At 41.8% G+C, this 24,502-nt stretch overlaps 1 protein-coding gene across 2 annotated transcripts in view; it reads right to left on the bottom strand.

Annotated features, from left to right (window-relative positions):
• USP12 (ubiquitin specific peptidase 12) overlaps positions 1-14,552 on the bottom strand; it is a 94,186-nt gene extending 79,634 nt beyond the window's left edge. Inside the window, exon 1 of one of the 2 annotated variants that reach the window (XM_078070542.1) lies at positions 14,307-14,552. In XM_078070542.1, coding sequence (XP_077926668.1) covers positions 14,307-14,354 — 48 coding nt within the window. In that variant the 5' untranslated portion in view covers positions 14,355-14,552. The remainder of the gene's footprint in view (positions 1-14,306) is intronic. The other variant, XM_036077022.2, reaches the window with a different exon arrangement.
• Between the last annotated feature and the right edge of the window lie 9,950 nt (positions 14,553-24,502).

Here is a 24,502-nt window from a genome sequence, read left to right as displayed (position 1 = left end):
GCTTTTTTAAAACTACCAGACAACCTTCACAGGAGGTTTTTGCCTAAACCAATACAACGGAATCCACTTAACAAATCTGAGGACAAAATTACTGAAGCATTAAACTACTTATGTCATTTTAATCACTAAACCCTTATTTGTTAGCTGTTTTTCATTCATTCATACATTCTTGCCTCCTCTCCAAAGCCCCTTCCCCACCCTCATTGTCCTTCCTGTTACCTTTCGAATCCCAGCAAGCTCCCCTCTCCAACATTCCCAAAAGCCTCCAGCTGGTCCAGGCTTTGTTCGAACTAAAGGCCAGCTTGTCTTCCATTTAAGCAACAAATCTGAAGTCTGTATCACTGCTTACCTTGCCATGGTGAGTCTGGTCTTCCCAACTAGACTTCAAGTCCTTTGAGAACAAAGACTGGTAAAGAGGTAAAGAGCTTTGCATCCCGAGTGTCTGGGACATAGCCTGACTTCATGACCATTCACAGATTCTGACTGCAGAAATGGGCCGGACTGCTCCACTGCTGTTATGGGATGAATGGGACCCCCCAATAAAGGCATCTGAAGTCCTAACCCCCAGGACCTCAGAAAGCAACCTTATTTGGATACAGGGTCTTTAGAAAGTCATCAAGTTAGAGGTCACTAGAGTGGGCCCTAATCCAATGCCTGGTGTCTTTATGTAAAGGGGAAACGTGGACACGGAGATAGACATGTGCAGAGGGACAGCGATGGGAGAGATAGAAACATGGAAAACGCCAAGTAAAGATGAAGGCAGCAGGGGGGACGCCTGGGTGGCTCAGTCGGTTAAGCATCTGCCTTCGGTGCAGGTCATGATCCCAGGGTCCCGGGATCAAGCCCCACATCAGGCTCCCTGCTCCACGGGAACCTGCTTCTCCCTCTCCCTCTGCTTGTGCTCTCTCTCTTTCAAATAAATAAATAAAATCTTAAAAAAAATAAAGAAAAGATGAAGGCGGGATGCGTCTACACGCCAAAGACTGCCAGCAAACACCAGAAGCTTCGAGAAAGGCAGAGAGGACTCTCTTGACTGCCCTCCAAAGGAACCAACTCTGCTGACTCCTTGATTTTGGACTTCTGGCCTCCAGAACTGGGAGACAATACACTTTTGTGATTTTTAAGCCACAGAGCTTTTGGAGTTTTGTTTGGGCAGCTCTAAGAAACTGATACAATTGGGGTTTAAGAAAATGAAAATGTGCAATAGTACTGTATAAGGTCTAATATGAGGGACACTGAAAATAACGGAGAATAAAATGAGCAGTTTTGACCTAGAAGGAAGCAACCAAATGACAAAGAAAAATAGCCATTATACATGAAGTAAAAAGAGCAAGATGCAAATAAATCTGCAGATTTTGTTGGGGGTGGAAAGGTGACACACACACATCATGTTTGTACGTGCATAAGAAACGTCTAAGTACACAAACACACAGACTCTCACAAGCAGTTAACTCTTGGGAAAGACTGCCTCTCCTCTTTGCAGAAGATGAATTTTTTTTTTTACTTCACACAGCTTCGTACTTTTTAAAATACTAAATGGTTTAATTTTTTTAACTTATTAGAAATGCAGAATTAAAAGAAACTATTGTTTCCAAGGTAATCAGATGTCATGTTCTTTAACAACACACACTGTTAAACCTAAGTGATTTACTTCCCTTTTAAATTCCTTATTTTGACAATTCAAAAGAATTCATTAGTTACTAATCTACAAAGGCATATTTACAACTCCATTTCTAAAACTGACCTCATCGTCATATTTCAGAGTCAGTATTAAATATATTTCGTTTGTAAAAATGACAGAAGGAAAATAAGGCAACATTTACCAACCACTCCATGTCTACCAGGCGTATAATTCTGGAGGTTTTACAAAAGTTCCATCATTACATTTCACTTTTCAACTGTGCCACACCTATTCAGTCCAGCCTTCTCCCTGTTACAGTACCAAGTAACATTTAAAGAGAGCCTTGTTAACTTTGATGTCAACCAAAAACATACCCAAATATCCTTTCTTGAATAATTCATTCTAGATTTATCATCTATAAATTTACCTAAGTCCAAACTGTTTTTTCACCTTTATTTATAAGATCTCAAATTGTGAGTTTACCTAGCAACATCACCAGAAAGTAGCCACTCAATAAATGTTAGAAATCTAAATCTAGTATACAGCAATACAAGCCTTTCTCAAGAAACAAGAAAATCTCAAATACACAACCTAACCTTACACCTAGAGCAGACAGAAAAAGAACAGCAAATAAAGCCTAAATCCAGCAGAAAAATAATAAAGATTAGAACAGAAATCAATGAAGCAGATATCAAAAGAACAGTAAAGCAGACCAACAAAACTAGGAGCTGGTTCTTTGAAAGAATTAGTAAGATTGATAAACCCCTAGCCGACTTATCAAAAAGAGAAAGGACCCAAATATACAAAATCACGAATCAAAGAAGAAAGATCACAACCAACACCAAAGAAATACAAACAATTATAAGAACATATTATGAACTATATGTCAACAAATTAGGCACTCTGGAAAAAATGGATGCATTCCTAGAAACAAACTACCGAAACTGAAACAGGAAGAAATAGAAAACCTGAACAGACCCATAATCAGCAAAGAAATTGAAGCAGTCATCAAAAATCTCCTAACAAAGTCCAGGACCAGAGGGTTTCCCAGGGGAATTCTACCAAACATTTAAAGAAGAATTAATACCTATTCTTCGGAAACTGTTTCAAAAAAATAAAAACGGAAGGAAAATTTCCAAACTCATTCTATGAGACCAGTATTACCTTGATCCCAAAACCAGACAAATACCCCACCAAAAGGGAGAATTACAGACCAATATTTCTGATGAACATGGATGCAAAAAATTCTCACCAAGAAATCTATATCTAAGCTCTCTGGGAAAGCTGAAAATTACTGAAGTCATATTCAACTTTCCAAAGTCTGCTAAGATGATCTAAGTCGTCACTAACAGAAAATGGCAAGAACATCACAACAAAGCCAGGCTGTCAGGGCTGAAATGGTCTAGCTCCAGAAGGAAGGGAGAGACAGGAGAGAATTAAAACAAGTAGGCTGGCACAGCAGGACCACGGAGTGCTGGGAGAACCAGTGACCTCAGCAAAGGCGGCCATGTAGTCTTTAAGGAACAAAAACAATAAAATTACAGACAGAACAAACAAGTGACAGATTTTACTTGTTAGTTTAAAAGGGCAATCTAGCGCATCTTCAAACAAGATGACAATATTGCCAATTCGCAAGTGGGGTTACTAGGCTAAGGCTTGATTTTCACAGGGGGAGAAAAAAATCAATCAGAAGTTAAGATTACTTCCTTCAACTTTCTCTTTGTAAAACTGACAGTCAAAGTCCAGGCATCTGCTTTACCGGGCATGGGAATATGTCAGGTCTTCACTGAACTGGGTTCCCTGTGAGAGATATGTAAACCTCCTCAAATTAAAAAAAAAAAAAAATGTGGTAAAACAAACAAAACTAACTAGTAAACTAAAGAAACTAGTAAAAAAAAAAAAAAGAGTGAACGGTCTTTTAAAAAAACATATGCAAATACTAACAACAAGAATAATAAATTTGCCTAGGAGAATCAAAGCACAGTATTTCTGGTTTTGTTTTTAATCAATTATATCTAGTTTTGAGCCTCTGACATTTCAAAATTGTTCCAACTTTTGTTCACCTTTAAAGAAATAACCCTGACAACCATCAGTCTGAGAATATCACCCTAAGTCCATCAAATAATGAATGATGAAACACCCCATTTCTATTCCATACCTGTTCCTAGATGAACCAAAGCTTCATCATTCAAAGCTCTAAGTTGGAAACCTAAATATTATATCCTGTTTTGCAGAAACAAGAACACCCTTCTTCCCTACTCTTTCAAAACACATTTTCCTCAGGCAAACTTCAATTTTTAGTATATGTGCTGCCGAAGCAAGCACCCTCATGCAAACTTCAAAGTACCAATTGCTACCCCCAAGGTACCACCGTAATCATCCTGCATGAGTACCCTCATGAAGCAAATTAAATACCAGGGAATCTGTCCGACATCAGCAAAAAACTAAACAAAAACAAAAACAAAAACAAAACTGTGGAACAACACTCTAGGAAAAAAGATAGTAACTTCTTCAGTTATAATGCCTGACATAATCACATACAAATCAGAATAAATGTTTTTGTCTACAGAATCTCATATTACAAACATATTTACCATTCCAAAGAACAGAAGGCTTTTATTTTACTCTCTCCTTGCCCCTTCACTGCTTAGTTTATTTGTGCTGAGATGGGCTCTTTATAAGATCCTAACTTGAAAGAATTACAAAAGTTCTCTTGTCAAGGACCCCTGAAAAACCCAGGTGGACCAGTACTGAAGAAATTAACAACATTTTCAAATTTTGACACGACTACACTTTGTGAAAGTGAACTTGTGAGCCCTGTTGTAACTCCCGGACTATGGCACCTTAATGTGCCTTCCATTCTCTCCTTAGGAGGACAAGGAGTCCTACTAATAATGGTCATATAATGATTTTAGGTTCTATTTTATAGCACAAAGGATGTCTATATGAATCATCTCATTTCACATGCATCCCCTTATGCGATCTAATGGGAATGACTATGCCATTTCATAGCTGAAATCCAAGTACCAATAGGTAATGAAGTGGGACTCAAAGCTAGACACGCGCGTGCGCTCGTGCGCGCGCGCGCGCACACACACACACACACACAGAAAGCTTGGAAGTTAGGGACAAAAATTCCCAAATTCTTCTTTAAAAAGGAAGGAAAAACAATTTTGTTCCAACCATGAAAGATTCAACATATTGGCTTGTAGATACCATTACGGATTTGGGGGTCAAGAAATTCAGACCTCATCCCTAGTGAGTGTGGGGATGACCTGAAGCCTATTTCTCCAATCTGTGAAAACGGGGTTAATATTACTTGAGCTTTCCTAGCCCTAAATGGATCTCCAAGACAACAGTTACGAGAAAGTATGAAGCTAAGAGAAAAAGGACTAAATAACTTTGAAATATCTCAATCTATATAACTGGTTTTCTTAGGAATGATAATAGGATTGTATGGTTATATATGTTGTCTTTTTGTTTTAGGCAGGTTTCTTATTTAGCAATATTTTGGTTTTTATCCAATTTGATAGTCCCTTTACTGTAATACAGATAAATTTAACCCATTTAAGTTTATTGTAATTAATGAAATAGGGCTTATTCCACTTTATTTTGGTTTTCTGTTTTTTGTTTTTTTTTTTAATTCTGCATCTTGCTTTTTCTATTTTCCTGCCCTCAGACTTTGAGTGATAGTTTAATTTCCTGCTGGTCTGGATGCAAGAAAATTCATTTCTTGTGTGGGTGTGTATTTATCTATCCTTCATTTTTAACATGCCTATATAACTTTAAAATTTCTAATACTGGGGTTTTCCAGGGGATCAAACCTTTATCAGGTTTTAACCACCCACTGAATAGCCTTCTACCCCATCTTGTTACTGTCATCTTTAAAAAAATAATAATAATACAAGTAACTTTTAACAATCAATGTAATAAAATTACTGACATATTTTTATCAATTCCATTGTTTCATTATCCCTACAACTTTCCTCTGAACTTACATTTTCTCAGGTTAAATACATATTTTAATGATATTTTAATGAAAGTCAATGGTTGGTAAACTCTCTTCGTACTTCTTCAGATCTGTCCCTTCCTCCTTTCCAGCCTAAATTCTCCCAGGATTCCTTCCATGCCAAACCAGCTACAGATTTTAAAAGTAGCACATTATCTCATGACCTTTGCTCCCATCTGGAATCCCACCCCTTCTTGTCTATACAATATATGACTTCATTTCACAAAGTTCAAATCTCCTCTTTTCTCTTAGAACCACTTTCTCTTTCTCATGTATGTATCATTACTTACAGAAAAACCATCTCCTTGCACTAATTTGTTCTATATGTCTACCCTCTTTCTCAACCTTTTTCTCATCACGACATACATAAGCAGTAGTAACTGTGGAGCCCACAAAAATATACAGATAAAAATGTTCTCACCTGGATGAGACTAGTCAAGGGATCTGGTCAATCCACATGCCTCCTGGCTGCCCAGAGGCCACCAGGATTACTTTCTCAGCACAACTCGAACCCATTCAGGACACACTAAATGGGAAGCTCTGTAAATACCAGGGCCTATCATTGTCATCTTTGTATTCTCAGTACCCATATAAACCCTAATATAATGTAATTCTCCATTAATACTTCCTAAAAGTACTTACTGAAGAAAAGGCAGTCTCTACCAAAAAAACAAAAACAAAAAAAACAAACAAAGCGTGTCACTACTGGCTTATAAAAAATCCTCCCCATCCTCCCATGAAAAACACTTACTATCAGGCAGAAGACTGATTAGGTCACTAAAACACCAAAATAAAATCAAAGGCAACAGTCAATAACTCAGTTAAAAGATACTGTGATTTAAACCAGTATTCACAAGTAGGAAATGCATGGATGATTCCTGCACCTATGAAGCATTTCAATAAGAACATCTGTCAGCTATCACGGAAATAAACATCCACTTCTTCTTCTAAGTTGGAAATAAATGTTTACTGGCATGCAGCCTTCGACATGTGGATTACTACAGATGGGGAGTCTAGGCAAGCTTGTACACTGCAGACACTACACAATTTTTAGAAAAAGTTAATGGTCTTTCTTACAAAAAAGCAACAGAAAAGCATAAGCCAGTGAACACAGAGGACTATGAAAAGCTAGAGCACCTCACTCAATTAGGTTTCCTATTAAATATCTTGTACTTGACACTATCACAAAATTCTTGACTGAGTACTTTCGTGAAAACAAAGACTTAATAGTTTTTCTTCCAAAACAAATTATGTCTATAAACTGTGTCCCTCACCTCCTCCTAACACAAATTCTAAGCATAAGATTTTAAATGCTCAAACTCTAGTTTTAGGTATTTTCAACAACACTTTGTCTCTGGTTGCGAGTTTTCAATCCAGCAACCCATACATAACTTCATAACATCTATCATTTACCCTTTTCTTACAACACCTTAAAGCACTTTACAGATATTTAATCCTCTTCCAGCCCATGAGACAAGGAGAGAACAGGTTTTCGACAAGATATGAAAGCAGACTGGGTAACTGCATGGCAGGCCAACAAGAGATGTTATTCCAAGAAAGGACAGAGGCAGGAACAATAGGAAAACACAAAAGAAAATAAGGCCTGAAGTTGACTTTGATACACACAGCTCGAACAAACAAAAAGTTGGGTTGCTTTTTTTCTAGTATAAAAAATAAGGCAAGATTTTTCTTCTAAAAGTAGTATTCCCAACTTATCTAAACTTCTCAAACACGTTCGAGAATGTCACAAATTAGGACATTTTTATTCCCAGGTAAAAAGAATAAAATCTTTCTACAAACTATTTAAAACAGAGAAAGATCATCTTCATTCTTAGTTTACAGTATCATAATCTAATCCACTTCAAAATAAATCTGTGCTTTCAGAGGCATATATTACTAATGAGCTGTTTCTTGTGATGAAAATGAACTGCAATAATTGCATTTCATAAAACAAATTTCAGTTTTGCTTACTAATATTTGTTGAGCTAACATTAATCAGTAGCGCCAAAGAGTCCTTTCCACACTGAGGGAGCAAATCACTTTAGAGGGGTATTAAAGAACCTCCACCACCATTACAGAGTGATTACTATGAACCAGCTATCATTTTATCCCCATTTTACAGATAAGGAAACCATGGCACAATTAATTTGTCCAAGGTTACACTCACACCTAAGGAAACAAATGTAGACTCTCAAGAAATGGCACCAATTCAAATTCGTTTTAATGGTACTGGAAAAGAAAAAATGTTGAAACATGAGTAAATAGTTACATAGAATAGCCTGTTAATGAATAAAATGGCAATTTCACTAACCTCCACTAAATGCTTTTAAAGTTAGAAATAGATATTAATTTGGACTGCAATTTTCCATGAACAAAACTGGGGAACTAGGCATAATTCATATTTAACTATATCTAATTCCATGCTCCTTATATTATCTAAAACATGACTGGACGCAACCTACTAAATGGGAGAAATATTTGCAAATCACGTATCTGGTAAGGGACTAATATCCAAGATATATAAAGAACTCACTCATACAGCTCAACAGTAAAAAAAAAAAAAAAGAAAAATCTGATTTTTTAAATGGGCAGAAGATCTGAATAAACATTTTTCCAAAGACACACAGATAGCCAACAGGTATATGAAAAGATACTCATCATTAATCCTCAAAGAAACGCAAATCAAAACCACAATGAGGTACGGCCTCGTACCTGTTAGAATGTATTATCAAAAAGACAAGAAATAAGTATTGGTGAGGATATGAAGAAGAGGGAACCTTTATGCACTGTTGGTGAGAATGTAAATTGGTACAACCACTATGGCAAATAGTATGGAAGTTCCTCAAAAAAAATAAAAATAGAACAACCATGATCCTGCAATCCCACTTCTGGGTATTTATCTGAAGAGAATGAAAACACTAACTCGAAGAGATATCTGCACCCTTGTGTTCACTGCAGCATTATTTACAATAGCCAAGACATAGAAGCAACCTAAGTGTCTACTGATAGATGACTGGATAAAAGAAATTATGGTATATACACAACCATGGAATATTACTCAGCCAGAAAAAAAGAATGAAATCTTGCCATATGCAACACCACGGATGGACCTAGAGGGCATTATGCTAAGTGAAGTAAATCAGAGAAAGACAAATACCAGATGATCTCTCATATGTGGAATCTTAAAAACAAACAAACAAAAAACCCCACCAAACTCACAGATACAGAGAACAGATTGGTGGTTGCAGAGGTGCAGGGGGGTGAAGGTGGTCAAAAAGTCAGAAGAAAAAAATTAATAGATAAAACCTGATTAGAGCTTCCAAAATACTGATGATATCAATAATAATTTATAAACCCTGAAGGGATCAAAGTATCAGTTTTAGATCTGAAAGGAAACAAATATACAAAAAATATTTATCAAAGTGTCCAATCTAATCCCTTTATCTCACAGATGAGAAAAATGAACTCAGAAAGTTTTAAGAGATTTTCCCATCTATATAGATCTAAATGTCAAAATGTGAACTAGAATTTATCTTCTGGTTCAACTGCTCTTTTTAATATACCATGCCGTAGGATACATAATAAAATATTAAATATTAAGTTTCTGGAATTAAGTTACTAAAAGAAAATCTAAATTAGATTTTAGGTTAGACTATCTAAATTAGACCATCTAAATCTGGAAAAATGAAGGTTTCTGGAAAGGAATTAATGCTACTAAGTGAACAAGTGCTTAAATAATCTTTCCTGAGACAGTAAAAATTTCAGAAGAACTAGAATAAAAATTATCTCAAAGGCAGGAAGAAAGAAACTTGCAAGTAACAAAAATGGAGGTTTTCCATCTCCGGGGGCCTGGTCAAAAGCCTGAAATCAAATAAGACAACAGACATGTTGTGATCAAGTCTGGCTAAAACCGGCCACATGGATCATGGTAGGGTAAATAATTAACCTGTTCTGAGATCTATTATAAAAAGATTAGCTAGAAGCTGAAGGTAAGCAAAACCACATGATATAAAATAAAACCAGTCTTTAGACACATTCTACACACCTGAATATGGTGTTTAAAACTATACTTTTTAAGCATATTAAAAGTTTCAAATCCCAATGGTCTTACCTTTGTGATAACTAATAAGTGCCTAAGATTAGACTAAACCCATCATCTTTTACAAAATTCCTTTTCTCCTAACTATATAACTTTATCCTCTAACGATCGATAAATAACCTGTCAACAACCTGGTAGCCTATCACTATACCTTTCTGTGTTAACTATCTTGTCATATTATCATTTTAAACATTAAACTCTCCATGCTTATCCTGCAATTGTACAAATTTTAAAACTAGCAAGACAACCATTCATGGGGAAAACTGAAATGGAAAATTTTATCTAGGGTATAAGCTCAATTAAGTTTTTTTTTAAAAGACAAAATATGCTCTGGGAGGTAAAGCAGTTCTTTCCTTTTGCTTAAGAGCTTTCAAATGCTTTTTACAAAATATTTTCCAAATTTTCTATAATGAGAATGTATAATTTTTAATAACCAAAATGTACTTTAGCCAAAATCAGATTAGCAAGCTTAAATAAAACTTTTATAACTTGTTCTAAATGTTCTCTCCACTAAGCCTCCTCAAACACATGCTCAAACATTCCTTATCAGTATTTAACCATTTACATGATTAGAAAAACCCTTCTTTTTGAAATTTTCCTGTCTAGAATTAACATTTATGGTAAAAACAGCAAAAATTAGTAAAACAATGGCAACTCACTCTGAATGTTCCTATCATAGAAGTACTATTTTACTAATAAAATATTAATAAAAATTAGTTATTTTACTAATAAAAGAAATACACCCACCCTATTTCCCGAGAAGGAACAAAGCATTTTATTATTTAATACAATATTCGGACTGCGTAAGAGGAGAGCAGCCTGAGCGCGTGCGCACACACACCCATCGCCACCCCGGGGGGACAATCAACAGGGCACAGGCTTTGAGGGTTCTTCCTCCCTTTCCTTTCTCTCTGGAGTGATGATAAATTGCACTGACCTTGCACACATCTTAACTCTTACTGAGTGACCCCATTGAGACGCAAAACAATGAGAAAAGACAAATAGCCTGCTCCACCTGTGACTTTCCTTCAATAAGTAGTTTAAAGGTTCCCGTGTGTAGGGTGCTGTGTTAGGTACAGGCTTTTAAGAAGTAAACCTGTCAGACCCACGCAGAGCTGACTTGTGGCCTTGGCCTCACCACGTTCCGACGGCTCTACCTCCCCCTGCTGTGACTGGGAGTGGGCAAGCAGCCAGGCCAGTGCCACCCCAGGACCTACCACCCTTACCAACTTCTCCTTTACCCAATCCCCCTCCTCAGCAATCTCTTCCCAACCAGGACTTCTGCAACCCGAACAGGAAGGGACGTAATGGTCCCAGTTGGTGCTAACAATGATTACAGACCTGCCTTCGTGTACCAGTCCATGACCCATATTATAACTTTCGAGTCCTAGGCCACCCAAAACTGCTCTACAGCTTGCACCTCAATTTCCAAACCGTGGCCCCTCTTAATATGTACCAGGCCACTTTTCCCACCATCTCATAATTATTAAGTACACTATTTAATATTAGGTAACTACTATGTGAAATCTGAAGCCACTTGAGTGGCAAAACAAACACCATGTGATACTGAAAATATATCAGTTCACGGACAAATAACAAGAGGCATTTCGAGAGGGACCTTTGCAAATTTATTCACTGCAATCTAAAAAGAATCACTCATTTGGGTCAGGCTATAACACTAACTTAAGAAAAACTGATTTTCACATGTTAGCACAAGAGTGACCTAGAATAAGACATACCTGAAGAGATGTGTTTTTAACAGTTACTTAATCCAATTAAGGTACTGCCAATTTGCCCAGATGCCTTAAATTGACAAATGAAAAAAATCAGGTAAACTTTACTATTTCTAAAATAAAATTCCAATTCATCATAAATATTTTCACAGATGTTGACTCCCTGAGTAGTACTATCATTCTCTTTAGATCCAACGCCTCCTCTTTACCACTCCACACACATATAGCCCCAACCTCATCCATGCTAAACAAACTCCCTTCCCCCCAGACTCTGGTAGGAGAAATGAGGGACTCGGGGAAACTGTTCTCTGGTTTGCAGAAGTTAGTGATCCACCAAACTGCAGAAATAAACAACAGTCCTTCCACTTAAGGCCTTCCCAGTCTAATGAGGAGACGAGAGAAAAATTTACAACACAGCAAGGATGATAAATGCTATTGAGATTACAAAAACTCCATGAAATTATGAGGGGGATAGAGGAGGGTGGGGATGGACAGGAGTAGGATTATCCAAGTAAGGCTACCAGCTTGAGAGACCAGGAAAAACTCACCAGACAAGAAGTAAAGAGGGAGTGTTCAAAGTCTACCAAAATAGCATCTACAAAGCCATAAAGGTAAAATACTTTTACTTTTCTTGACTGTCAATTTTCTAATTCTAAGATGAGTTGCAGTCTTCTTTAAAGAATAAGATTACAGATTACTTTGAGATATTCAGCATTATTTTGGGAGTGCATCAGAATTTACCCAAATATGACTAGAGACACACCCAATTCTAACACTAGTTTTCGAACAATCTTATTTGACCAGGCACTGATGTTTCCATATTCACCAACAATACACACACACCACATGCAATCAATTAATGCACTTGAGTGAAAGCCCCAGAAAGAGCTTTGGAGCCTGCATTCTTCAGCTCAGAATCCCTTACTCAGAATTCCTTACTCAGCGTTTGATTTGGCAAATCTCTCCCTATCTTCCTAACCTAATTAGAACATATATATTTATTAATATGTTTACCTGAATACTGTTTGCGTCCCTCAACTAGATTGTAAACACCATGAAAGCAGGGACTGCCCTGATCACTACTGTTTCCCCCCAGCGGCTGAGGCCAGTCTCTCTCCCTTAGCAAGGGCTAAGTATGTACCTTACATACTTGAGTGTATGTACCTTACATACTTGAGTGTATGTACCTTACATACTTGAGTGAATGAATGGTGAGGAAAGAGTAACACATCACTCCCGAAGCAATAAACTTTAACAACGAACTATGACCAGGCAATCTGTATAGCTCAGCAATCTGGCAAGATTATCACTCTCAAAGAATTAATTATCACATTCCTTCTGAAACAGAATACGATAATAACTGGCATATCTAAAAATAATTAATCCAAATGATCCTGGGGAATCGTTTTTAATAAAGTCCCTTTAATATCAATGATTTCCTAAAATGTAAATTGTGAGAAAGAACAAACATCCATTTGGATTCTTCAGTGATTCACTCTTCAACATGATTTAATACTGTAGATTTTAATCCCACCTGACTTCAGCCATTTTTTGTACTGTTCCTCAGCGTGCAGTGTAGAATCTGCCTCTAAAGCATCCTTCCAATCTGATTCACCACTCCTTAAAAAAAGGTATATAAAATGTACTACCCTTAAATCGAAGATTGCTCGGGGATCTCCTTATGCAATCGGGTGCACAAAAAAAGCCAGTAAGACAGAGCAGAAGGAAAGATTTCAGAAATCTTTAATAACATAATCCCTAGGCCCACATTGCAAAGAATAACTTTTTTTCTGCGAGGGTTCACAATTATGATCCCTAGATGTAAGCTCATAAGGAGCTAACGAAACGAATTTGCCCCATCGTGTGGAAAACTGTGGCCCTTCTGGCCAATCACGAAAACACCAAGATTTAAACGCACCCACGTTTTGCTGTAATTAATTCGGGACTTTGCAACAGGCATTAGCACTTTTCCCTTAAGGTCTATTTAAATGCCCCAACGGAACGCCAACAACAACCCTCACAGTCAGTCCCTGCACAGAAATACTTCCAGCCACACACAGATGTGTCTGATGTATTAAAGTAAACAATCGACGGGGAAGCTTAAGCTGTTTTCAAGATTAGCGTGGATTCGTAAAGACAAGACTGCCACCTGGACACATGGTTGGAAAACGGAGAGCTCGTTGCTCAGGAAGAGTAGAAAATGGGAAATTTTTTAACAGCACTTATTTAAAGTTTCCACCTTCACACACACCCCCTTCCCCTAAGCACCGGGTGGGGGCCTCGGCCTCGCCAGAGGCGCGCGGAGGAAATCTGCACTTGACTTCCGTCCTCTCCCGGCAGGAATGAGACCCTGCCTTCCTGCCGGCGGACCCCCCACCCCCGCTCAGGGCCACCTCCCCGCTCCGCGCACCGCCAGACGGAAATGGAGAGGCGCTGCTCCGCGTCCTTCCACCTCCGACCCCAGCCGGGGGCCGCGCGCCGGTCCGCGCGCCCACAGCTCGGGGTGCGCCTCGCCGCTCCGCCCCGGCGCCGCGGGAAGACTCGGACAGTTGAGCCCGGGGGAGCTGACGATCGGTGCCCGCGCCCCGCCGCGTCCGGCACGGTCGCCCCCGCGCCGGCCACCCTTGCGCCGCCCCGGCTCGCCGGGTGCCTCCCCGCTTCCCGGGGAGAGCTGAGCCCCCGCGCTCCCCGCCCGCCGCCGTCCAACCGCCCCCGCCCGGGCCGCGGGCCCCCGCGCTAGGCCCCGCGGGCCGCCCGGGCGAGGGGCGGGGACAAGGGCCGAGCCGACACCGCCCGCCCGCGGGGGTCCCGGGGCCGCCCCCGCCGCCCTCCCGCCGCACTTACCATGGTACAGATGGAGGCGAATTTGGAGACTGTCATTAGGATTTCCATCCGCCCAACGCCATCTTCCACCCAATCACAGCAGCCGCGGGCGGGGGAGGAGAGGAGCCGGGCCGCCCGCTCGCACCGCAGCCCGCGGGCGGACCCCGAGCCGCCGCGGACCCACGCACCGAGCCTGCTCTGCCGCCGCTGCCGTCCTCGCCGCCGGCGCTCCGGCACTCCCCGCCTCGGGCCCCAGTCCCCGCCTGCCGCTCGCCAGCCCGCCCCCGGCTCCTCCCCGGCGCAGGGCGCAGCCGCTGCCTCGGGGCCCGCGCCTGCCCGCGAAGCCGCCCGCCCGTACACCCCGCCCTGCGCGCTGGGGAGCGGGCTCTGCCGAGGCCCTACTGCCCGGCCTGCCCGGCAGCTGCGCGGCCCAGCGGCGCGCCCCGCCCACCCGCCGCGCGGCCCCGCCCACTCCGCCTCGCACGACTCTTCGGCCCCGGAGCGCGCGAGCAGGGAAACTCCGGCGCGGCCCCACCCCGCGCTCGGCCGGACCCCGCCTCCCGCCCGCGTCCCTCGCGGTCCTAGAGCCCGAGTACCCGCAGAGCCCTGGCGGCGAGTGGAGTCGGGGGGAGCAGGGGAACGGGAGGAGGGGGGGTCGTCCTCTCGCTGCACGGGCTGCGGCGACCTGGGTAAGTCCAGGAAAGGACTGACCCGCAGCCTCCACTAAGGGTGAGAGGACAGCTGGTCCCCACTCCCCAAATAGAAAACGGACGTGATGATCTGGATAATTCTGGGTGGGGTGGGAGGAAACCTGCTTCTGTACGTTTGAAATAACCGGGCAATCCAACATCCCAAGCATTTAACAAAATGTCAGGTAGTCTGTCTCTTTGACATATAGTGGGTGAATCACCTGGGTCAAAACACCATAACTTAGCAAAAGGTAATTAAAAATGAAACTATATATTTAGCTCCTTGAATTAGGAAGAAAGATAAGTAATGGGGAAAGGGGGCCAAGCAGCCTTCCCGCCTCCTTGCTGGCCATAAATTTAGAATATGTTTATAAATATAGTACCTAAATATATTTGTTCTGAAAGTTGAGTTGCAAAACAGGGAAGATCTCAACCCAACACCGATGATGATGTTACCATAGACAAGAAGTTTCCTGAGTGAGCAAAATGTCCTGTGAGAAATACTTAAGCAGGGTCAGTTAGGGGTAGAGTTCCTCTTTTCTACTTTTATAAAATACATCATTGCATCCTGTTCTTCATGTCAGGAAGCTCAGCTTTATTTCTTCCTATTTGAGAAAGTAGTTCAAGTTAGAATAATTTTATTATATTGGAAAGCTTGTAATACTTCCCAATTGGTGAGCTGCAGTGATGGGGTGCTTTTTGGGTTCCCCCATTTCAGTGTGGCTGAGGCCTGAATTCAGATGAAGCTCCAAAATCAGATATGCCTTGCCCAATAGGTTCAAAGCATTCGAAACACAAAACAAAGCAAACAAAATTTAGGTGCAAAACAGACTTCTGGTACATGAATGCTGTTTCCATAGTGATTTCCATTATAAGCTTGCTTGGGAAAAAAATTGCAAATAGAATATAGCCAAGTCCCATAGTAGCTGGCCTGGTTCTCCAGGCACCTACCTCCATGGAAGCTGGGGCGCTCCCTCTTTGCCCTGATACCCAAGCCAGTGGCTAGGACCCTGCTTTTCACCACCACACATTCAGGATCTTGGAGTCTTGCCTCCCTGTCTCCCTGCCTAAGACTTGGAAGTATCACCCACCTGAATTCTTTCTATGTTCTATTCTGCTTAGACCCCCAGGGCCTACCAGTGTCACCATGCTCCCAGACCCTGTCTTGCCTATTTGGGTAAATGCCTATTGTAATCCTGCCCTCCCCTTCTACTATTCTGTTCCAGGAAACAGGTCTGATGTGCCAGAATTTGAGCCCTGCCTCCATCTACGCTGTCCACCAACATGCCTCTTTGTCCATGAATCCTAAAATGTCACAGGAACAGAAGCCGCCAGCTTTACACATAATTTTACATAAGAACAGGACTTTTAAAAAATGGATTCCTGGTAGAATTAGCAAGAGTTGTGTCTAGGTGATGTCATAACCATCTAAATTCAGAAGGGATGCCGTAGATCCGAACTGCAGAACTTCACGATGACTTGTCTCCCCAGCCTGAAGTTTATCGGAGAGGCACAGATATAAAAAGAGATTCTTCTATGTGCTAAGCACAGCAACAGGGTGTTTTTTAACAATATGTAATACAGTTAAGATTTGATTGAGGGTTCCTGGATGGCTCAGTCGTTTAAGAGTCTGCCTTCAGCTCAGGTCATGATCCCAGGGTTCTGGGCTCCCTACTCAGCAGGCAGTCTGCTTCTCCCTCTCCCTCTTCCTCCATGTTCTCTCTCTCTCACAAGCAAATAAATAAATAAATAAATAAATAAATAAATAAATAAATATTAAAAAAAAAAAAAAAAGATTTGACTGAAACACAACCCTTTTGTACCCAGAGCTTAGAAGGGGTCATCTGGGTTTAGAACCCAGTTTTTACCTGCAGCTGTATCAGCTTTACCACAACCTTCACTGTACCTAGAGAAAGATGGGTATGTGTTCAACTGCATTGTCAGTGCGCAGTAATATTTAGATAGGAATCATTTTTCTCAGCAGCAGGTCTCAACAGTGGACTTCCAATATTCGGTGAACCATGTTGTAAACAGACGTGCTGTCATCCGGGCTTTGTCGTTCCACGTACAGAGCACAGGTAGAGTAGGCTGAGCATCGTTCTGAAGGGCCCTAGGATTTCCGGAACGGTCAGTGAGCACTGGCTTCAACTGAGGTCACCAGCTGCGTTAGCCCCTGACAGGACAGTCAGCCTGGCCTTTGAAGCTCTGAAGCCGGGTACTGACTTCTCCTCTGGAGCTGTGAAAGTCCTCGATGGCATCTTCTTCCAGTAGAAGGCTGTCTTGTCTACACTGGAAACCTGCTGTGGAGTGTAGCCACCTTCATTGCTATCGTAGCTGGACCTTCTGGAGAACTTGCTGCAGCTTCTCCACCAGCCCTTGCTGCTTCACCTTGTGCTTTCTGTTGTGGAGCTGGCTTCTTTCCTTCGACCTCGTGAACCAACCTCTGCCGCTTCAGACTTTCCTTCTGCAGCCTCCTCACCTCTCTCAGCCCTCACAGAATTACAGAGAGCTAGCTAGGGCCTTGCTCTGGATTAGGCTTCGGCTTAAGGGAATGCTGGGGCTGGTTTGCTCTTCTCTCCAGACCACTCGAACTTTCTCCATATCAGCAGTAAGGCTGCGTCACTTCCATATTATCATAACATAGCACTTTTAATTTCCTTCAAGATTGTTTCCTTTGCATTCCCAACTTGACTAATGTTTGGCGCAAGAGGCTTAGTTTTGGGCCTATCTCGGCTTTCAACATGGCTTCCTCACTAAGCTTAATCACTTCTAGTTTTGATTTAAAGTGAGAGACCTTTCCTTTCATTTGAGCACTTAGAGGCTACTGTAGGGTTACTAACTGGCCTAATTTCAATATTGTTGTGTCTCAGGGAACAGGGAGGCCAGCGGAGAGGGAGAGAGAAGGGAGAACAACCTGAGCAGTCAGAACACACGTAGTGATTAAGTTCATTGTCTCATATGGGCAACCCAAAACAATTATTGCAAGATCACTGACCACAGATCACAATAACAGATACAATAAGAATGAAAACCGTTGAAATATTGCAAGAACTAGCAAAATGGGACCCAGAGACACGAAGTGAGCACGTGATGTTGGCAGAATGGCTGGACACACGATTGCCTCAGACGTTCAGTGTAAAAAACCACAATATCTGTGAAGCACAATACAGGTGAAGAGCAATAAAATGAGGTACGCTTGTGTACTTCTTGCTATTTCTCTTCTCCCTGAAGGCATTTGTGTTTGTACCAACTAGCATAAATAAATGAAATGTTGCCTGTGGTGGGGTGGGGAAGGAAGTAGGCAGAAGGAGGTAGAGTTGGGGTGTATGACAACCATAATGACAGGTAACTATCAAATGACTTGAGGACTTTTCTATACACCAAACGATTTATCAAATCCTCATCATAACCCAGTGAGGTAAGTGCTATTATTAATCCCCATTTTCTAGGTAGGGAAACTGAGGCACAGAGATAACTTTCCTAGATTGCACAACTAGTAAGCAGTGGAACCAGGATTTGAACCTGGCTGCAGAGGCCACGTTTGTGTCCACTCTGCTATATCAGCTCATGTAAAAATGCCTCATTTTGATTCTAGTAGGATGAGGTAGGTTGAGAGGTATTGACTCCTTTGGGACCCACATGCAGGTTTTAGTTATGAAATATATTCAAATATTTTTTTTCTCAGTTTCCCTCTCCGGAAAAGAAGGGTAATAATCATGTCTACCTCAGAGGGGTGCAGCAAGGATAAAACGTGCAGACGTGTCTAGAACAGTGCCTGGCACTCAGCACAAATTGGAGAGCTTTGAATGACCACTTGAAAATCAATATTTTAAAAATCAGGGTGGGCACATACAGCCCTCAGTCTGCCAGTTTACTCCCCCAGAATTAGCCTCTGCTATGTGCCAGACACCTAATTAGTACTTTAGGTACATTTTCTTTTTTTTTTTTTTAAGATTTTATTTATTTATTTATTTGACAGGCAGAGAGAGCACACACAAGCAGGCAGAGGGAGAGGGAGAAGCAGATTCCCTGCTGAGCAGGGAGCCTGATGCAGGGCTCCATCCCAGGACCCTGGGATCATGACCTGAGCCAAAGGCAGATGTTTAACTGACTGAGCCACCCAGGTGCCCTTAGGTACATTTTCTAATGTAAGCCTCCCAGTGCCCTTGGAACTTGATCATTTTGGGCTCATTTTACCACATTCATCATGGCGCTGCCTAGCCAGTGCAGACCCAGGAGCACACCACACACTCGGACTTGAAAACCCATAATCTCTCCCCTTCTTTACCCTGCCCATTGACAGTCCAATGAATCAACTTTCTTGGTGGCATTAACATCGTCCCGTTGTTCAGAGGTAGATGTTAATGAAAACAGTGATGTTCTTTGTTGGTTCAAATCAACAAATCAGTGACTTACTTTTCGAGGCTGACTTCTAATTCTGATGAGTAAAGTTGAGTCATCTGCACCAAGGATATAAGACGTTGATATGCTGGGCAGGATGGCATATAGCTAATGTATCTAAAACTTCGCCATTTAAATCTAGGTTTTAAAAGGATACAATCCTGTTATACTCTATTTAAAACTGAAATGTGAGTGAATTCATTAAAACAAATATCTATTGGTCACCTACTGATGAATAAGAGAATTCTGCACCCTCAGGAAGCACCCAGGCCATTGGGATAGACAGATGACTTCATTTACGGAAAATGCACTGAGAAAATGAAGAACAAAGTCCTGGCAGCTCCCAGAGGGGGTGAGAAGAGCTCTGCCCATGGGGGGTGGGGGGGTGGGGGGGGACAAGCTGAGGACAGCATCGTGATCCAGAAGAATAGGATGAACAGCGGTGGGGGAAGAGAAGGCAGTGGTCTCCCAGGCAGAGAGAGGGTCTCATGCACCAACCTTGAAAGAGCACGGCATGTGTCTAAGGCTTCAGCACCGGGCATGTTGCAGGGAGCTTGTGAAGATGAGTGAGGAATGCCAAGGGGACGATCCGATCCACAGTGACGTCAGCAAAGATTAGAGTCTCTGATCTCCTCTGTCAAATCCATCAATACTAAGTGGTAGAATCAGCGAACCTCAAGAAGTTCCTTGTTCCTTGTTCGTCATCATATCGATTTCATTTCCCAGTCCTGCAATTTCTTGAGACCAAACATGGCAGAGAATTTCAAGGAGACATCAAGCTCCCAGGTTTACAACTGGGGAGAAAACCTTGAGTTCTGGTGAGCACAGAAGTAAACCAGAATATTTTCTTCATGTACTCAGCTCCTCATTAAGCAGGGCCTGACTATCCAGATGCTGGGAAGGATGACACAATTATCTCAGCTGTTTGTAAAAAGTCAAAAGTTGCTGAGCTTAACTTGAGAAGAGGATGTCCTTTCAAATGCTTTCATGAGCCACCCCTTTCTTCTACGCAAATTGCAGAACAGAGAGAAATAGAGCCGTAAAGTGTAGAGCACATTGACAACCTTGGATAGGAACATGAGGAACATGGTCTGTTCTGGTCACACAATTATTCAACAATGTATATCTGAATTGCATTTTGTATTCAATACCTATCCTTGAATACCTCCTACTTGTGAAGGCTTGTGGTAGGCGCTTAGGGAAGGGCAGTCCTGCCTTCAAAAAGTATGCCAACTAGTTGAGAGAGAAGATGTGTACCCAAACAACTTTCAATTAGACAAGTGCCAATTGTGTGATTTACAGTATCATAAGGGTTCAGAGAAGAGAAAGATCGTTTCTTCTTTAGGACGTCAAAAAATGCTACCGCGTACTAGAGAATCAGGTCACCTGATCCGAAGGGAAAAGTTGGAAAATTTCAAAGAGTAACCTAATTACATCTCATAACTAATCGTTAAAGAAAAATCTCTTCCTATGTAAAATGGGTATAACGATATTACCTACCTCCTGACGTCTTTTGAGAATTAAATTAATTAATACTTGTAAAGTACTTAAAACAGCACCTGACACTTAAGGAACAGATACTTCTGTTATACCCCCCTCCTCCTCTACCTCTTCTCCTTCCTCCTCCTCCTCCTTTCTATCTTTCCAGCTTCATCTCATATTCCTCCCCTTCATTCACTATGTTCCTATCACATGGGCCTCCATTCTGTTCCTCAAACACCAACAAGCTCCGTGCCACCTACGAGGGCTCACCCTAGGTATTCCTCGTCCCCGGAGCACTGTCCCTCCCTCACACAGTCACGTCCTTGCTGTCACTGGACACCCTCCTTTCAGCATGACCCCCACAAGAACTGGACCCTCATCTGTCTGGAGAGCTCTATCCCCAAGGCTGCAGAAGAATAGTAAGTGCTGAATAAACACCTGTTATTCTGTGGGCCGGAACCGATAAACACCTTAGTTCAGATGGCTAAGTGTCTGCCTTTGGCTCAGGTCATGATCTCAGGGTCCTGGGATCGAGCCCCACATCGGGCTCCCTGCTCAGTGGGGAGCCTGCTTCTCCTAAACACCTTTCCATAGGTCCAACTCCGGAGCAAAGAAAAATAAAATAATTCTGGTCCATAGAGGTGTTTTATCTTCTTTAATCAACACAACAGATCTGAAGGCTCCCAAAGCACTCCCGGATGCTCTGCTGCTTCTCTGACTCTCATCATGTCGGAATTTCCCATTTTCACCTCGGCATTTGCTCGGTTCTTTTGAGGAAATTCATCAGAAAAAAAAAAAGAAAGAAAAGAAAATATAACACTCTCTGGACTCTAAAAAGTCTCAAGCACCTATGTCTTACTTCCCCAATCAGAACTCTGATTTTCCTTCTTGTGTCTTTAGGTTTTTTCCCATGGAGACAGCTTCTTCTTTCATCATGCCCTCTCCCTCGGAAACTTCTCAGGATGGCGTTTCTGTACGCTTTACCAGAGTTTAACCGTATGTTTGGAGTTTGTATTGTAAAAGTATGGCTCTAACTTGTGATTTCACTGCCAGATTTGTATCTTAGCACCCACCAAGCCTCCCCGCCCCTTGACCTTGATCAGCCTACCCAGGGCACCTGGTAAGAGGTAGTGTATCACCTGGGGGTTTCCTGAAATGTTCAAACTTTGTCATCACTTGAGAGAAACAGGCGTGGCTTCCACTTCTTCTTTCTAAAAAATACTCTATTAAAATAGCCAAGCTTTGCAAAGCTGAACAAAAGCAAAAATTCCAAAATATATTTAGCATAAAGAAACTCCTGTCAGATACACAAGAAACAGTTCATAGTCCCAGGATTGAGGAAGTGGGAATGTGTGAGTTAAGGGACAAGATGGAAATAGGAATTTTTACCATTTATTTTTTTATACTTTTTGGGTTTTGAATCACACAAATGTATAATTATTTCAAAAATTAAATAGATTGAATATTTTTAAAGCTTAAGCAACGTATTTATATGACAATATTTTTTTTAAGATTTTATCCATTTATTTATTGAGAGAGAGAGAGCACAAGAGAGGGAAGCAGCAGAGGGAGAGGGAGAAGCAGACTCCCTGCTAAGCAGGGAATTCAATGCAGGACTCGATCCCAGGGCCCTGGGATCATGACCTGAGCCGAAGGCAGACGCTTAACGACTGAGCCACCCAGGCGCCCCTATGTGACAATATTTTTTAATTACTAGGCACAATCTAAAAATGTTTTCTTTTTAAAAGTAACTTATCAGTGTGAGCCTGGTTTAATTCTGGTCTCCCTGCCTAAATGGAACATGCACTTGAACTCGACACTTCCTTCCTTAGGACCCTCTTAGAGCCCTTATGCCTTCAGTGGCTCAGAGACTCCTAGTAAAGAAAGACAACAGTCTCTTTACACATGAATTAAAGGGCAAGGTTTGTTTTTGTTTTTGTTTTTTTAAGATGTTATTTATTTATTTTAGAGAGAGACACTGAGCAAGCGCACACGGGGTGGGTGGTGAAGAACAGAGGGAGAAGCAGACTCCAAGCAGACTCCCTGCTGAGCACGAAGCCCCACGTGGGGCTCGATCTCATCACCCTGACATCATGACCTGAGCCAGAAGCTCAACCGACTGAGCCACCCAGGTGCCCCAAGTTAAGAATTAGGGCATCAGTAGCTCCTGACTGGCTCAGTCAGTAGAGTATGGGACTCTTGATCTTGGGGTTTTGAGTTTGAGCCCCACGTTGGGTGTAGAGATTACTTAAAAAAATAATAATAATTAGGGCATCAGAACGCTCAGTTGAATCTCCTCTCCCCAACCTCACCCCCCAGGATGTCCAATTCAGTTTGCGATGCTGAAAAAGCTCTTAACCCTCTAAGCTCCAGTGTCATCGTTATACAAAGGAAAAGTTCCCTATTTCATCACGTTGTTGAGGGTTAAATGAGAAACTGTGCATAAGTGCTCAGAACCACAGTGGGCCATCATAGGATGAATGAGATAAAAGGAATATGCCATTGTTCACCTGGAATCTTTCCTCTCCTCTCCTCAGTAAGACCAGTTAGTCAGAATAGTGTGTGATTGTAGGGAGCCTGGGTGGCTCAGATGGCTAAGCGTCTGCCTTTGGCTCAGGTCATGATCTCAGGGTCCTGGGATCAAGCCCCACATCGGGCTCCCTGCTCAGTGGGGAGCCTGCTTCTCCCTCTCCCACTCCCCCTGCTTGTGTTCCCTCTCTCGCTGTGTCTCTCTCTGTCAAATAAATAAGTAAAATCTTAAAAAAAAAAAAATAGTGTGTGATTGCTTAATTTGAAAACTATCACAATAGCCAAATGTAGAAACAACCCACGTGTCCATCGAGGGATGAATGGTTAAACAAAATTGGTATATCCTTACAGTGGAATATTATTCAGCCTGGCAAAGAAGGAAATCCTGCACATGCTACAACATGGATGAACCTTAAAGATATGATGCTAAGTGAAATCAGCCAGTCACAGAAAGACAAATACTATTTGATTCCACCTATATGAGATACCTAGGGAAGTCAAATTCATAGAGGCAGGAAGTAGAATGGTGGTTGCCAAGAGCTGGGGGGAGCAGGGAACAGTTGCTGTTTAAGGGGGGACAGAGTTTCTATCAAGGATGGATGATGGAAAAAGTTTTGGGTATAGATACTGGTGATGGTTGCACAACAATGTGGATGTACTTACACTTAGTACCACTGAACTGTACACTTAAAAATGGTTAAAATGGTAAAAAATAAAATACATGTATATTTTACCCCAATAAAAAACAATAATTTTTAAAAAATCACCCAGGGCTTGTAGACAAAACAGGATGCCAATTTGTTCATTTATTTTTTTAAAGGTTTTATTTATTTATTTGACAGAGAGAGAGAGCACAAGCAGGGGGAATGGCAGGCAGAGGGAGAGGGAGAAGCAGGCTCCACGCTGAGCAGGGAGCCTGACATGGGACTCGATCCCAGGACCCTGAGATCATGACCTGAGCCGAAGGCAATGCTTAACCCACTGAGTCACTCAGGCACCCAATTTGTTCATTTATGCTGAGTTTCTTCCTCCTCTGGGCACCAAAAACACCAATCACTTCTATTATGTTGACTTGCCTACAGATTCACCTCTTCTGCCACCAAGTCTACTTCTCCA

The sequence above is a fragment of the Halichoerus grypus genome, chromosome 4 (assembly GCF_964656455.1).
Source record: "Halichoerus grypus chromosome 4, mHalGry1.hap1.1, whole genome shotgun sequence".
NCBI lineage: Eukaryota > Metazoa > Chordata > Mammalia > Carnivora > Phocidae > Halichoerus > Halichoerus grypus.
This window is presented reverse-complemented; position numbering and strand designations above follow the sequence as displayed.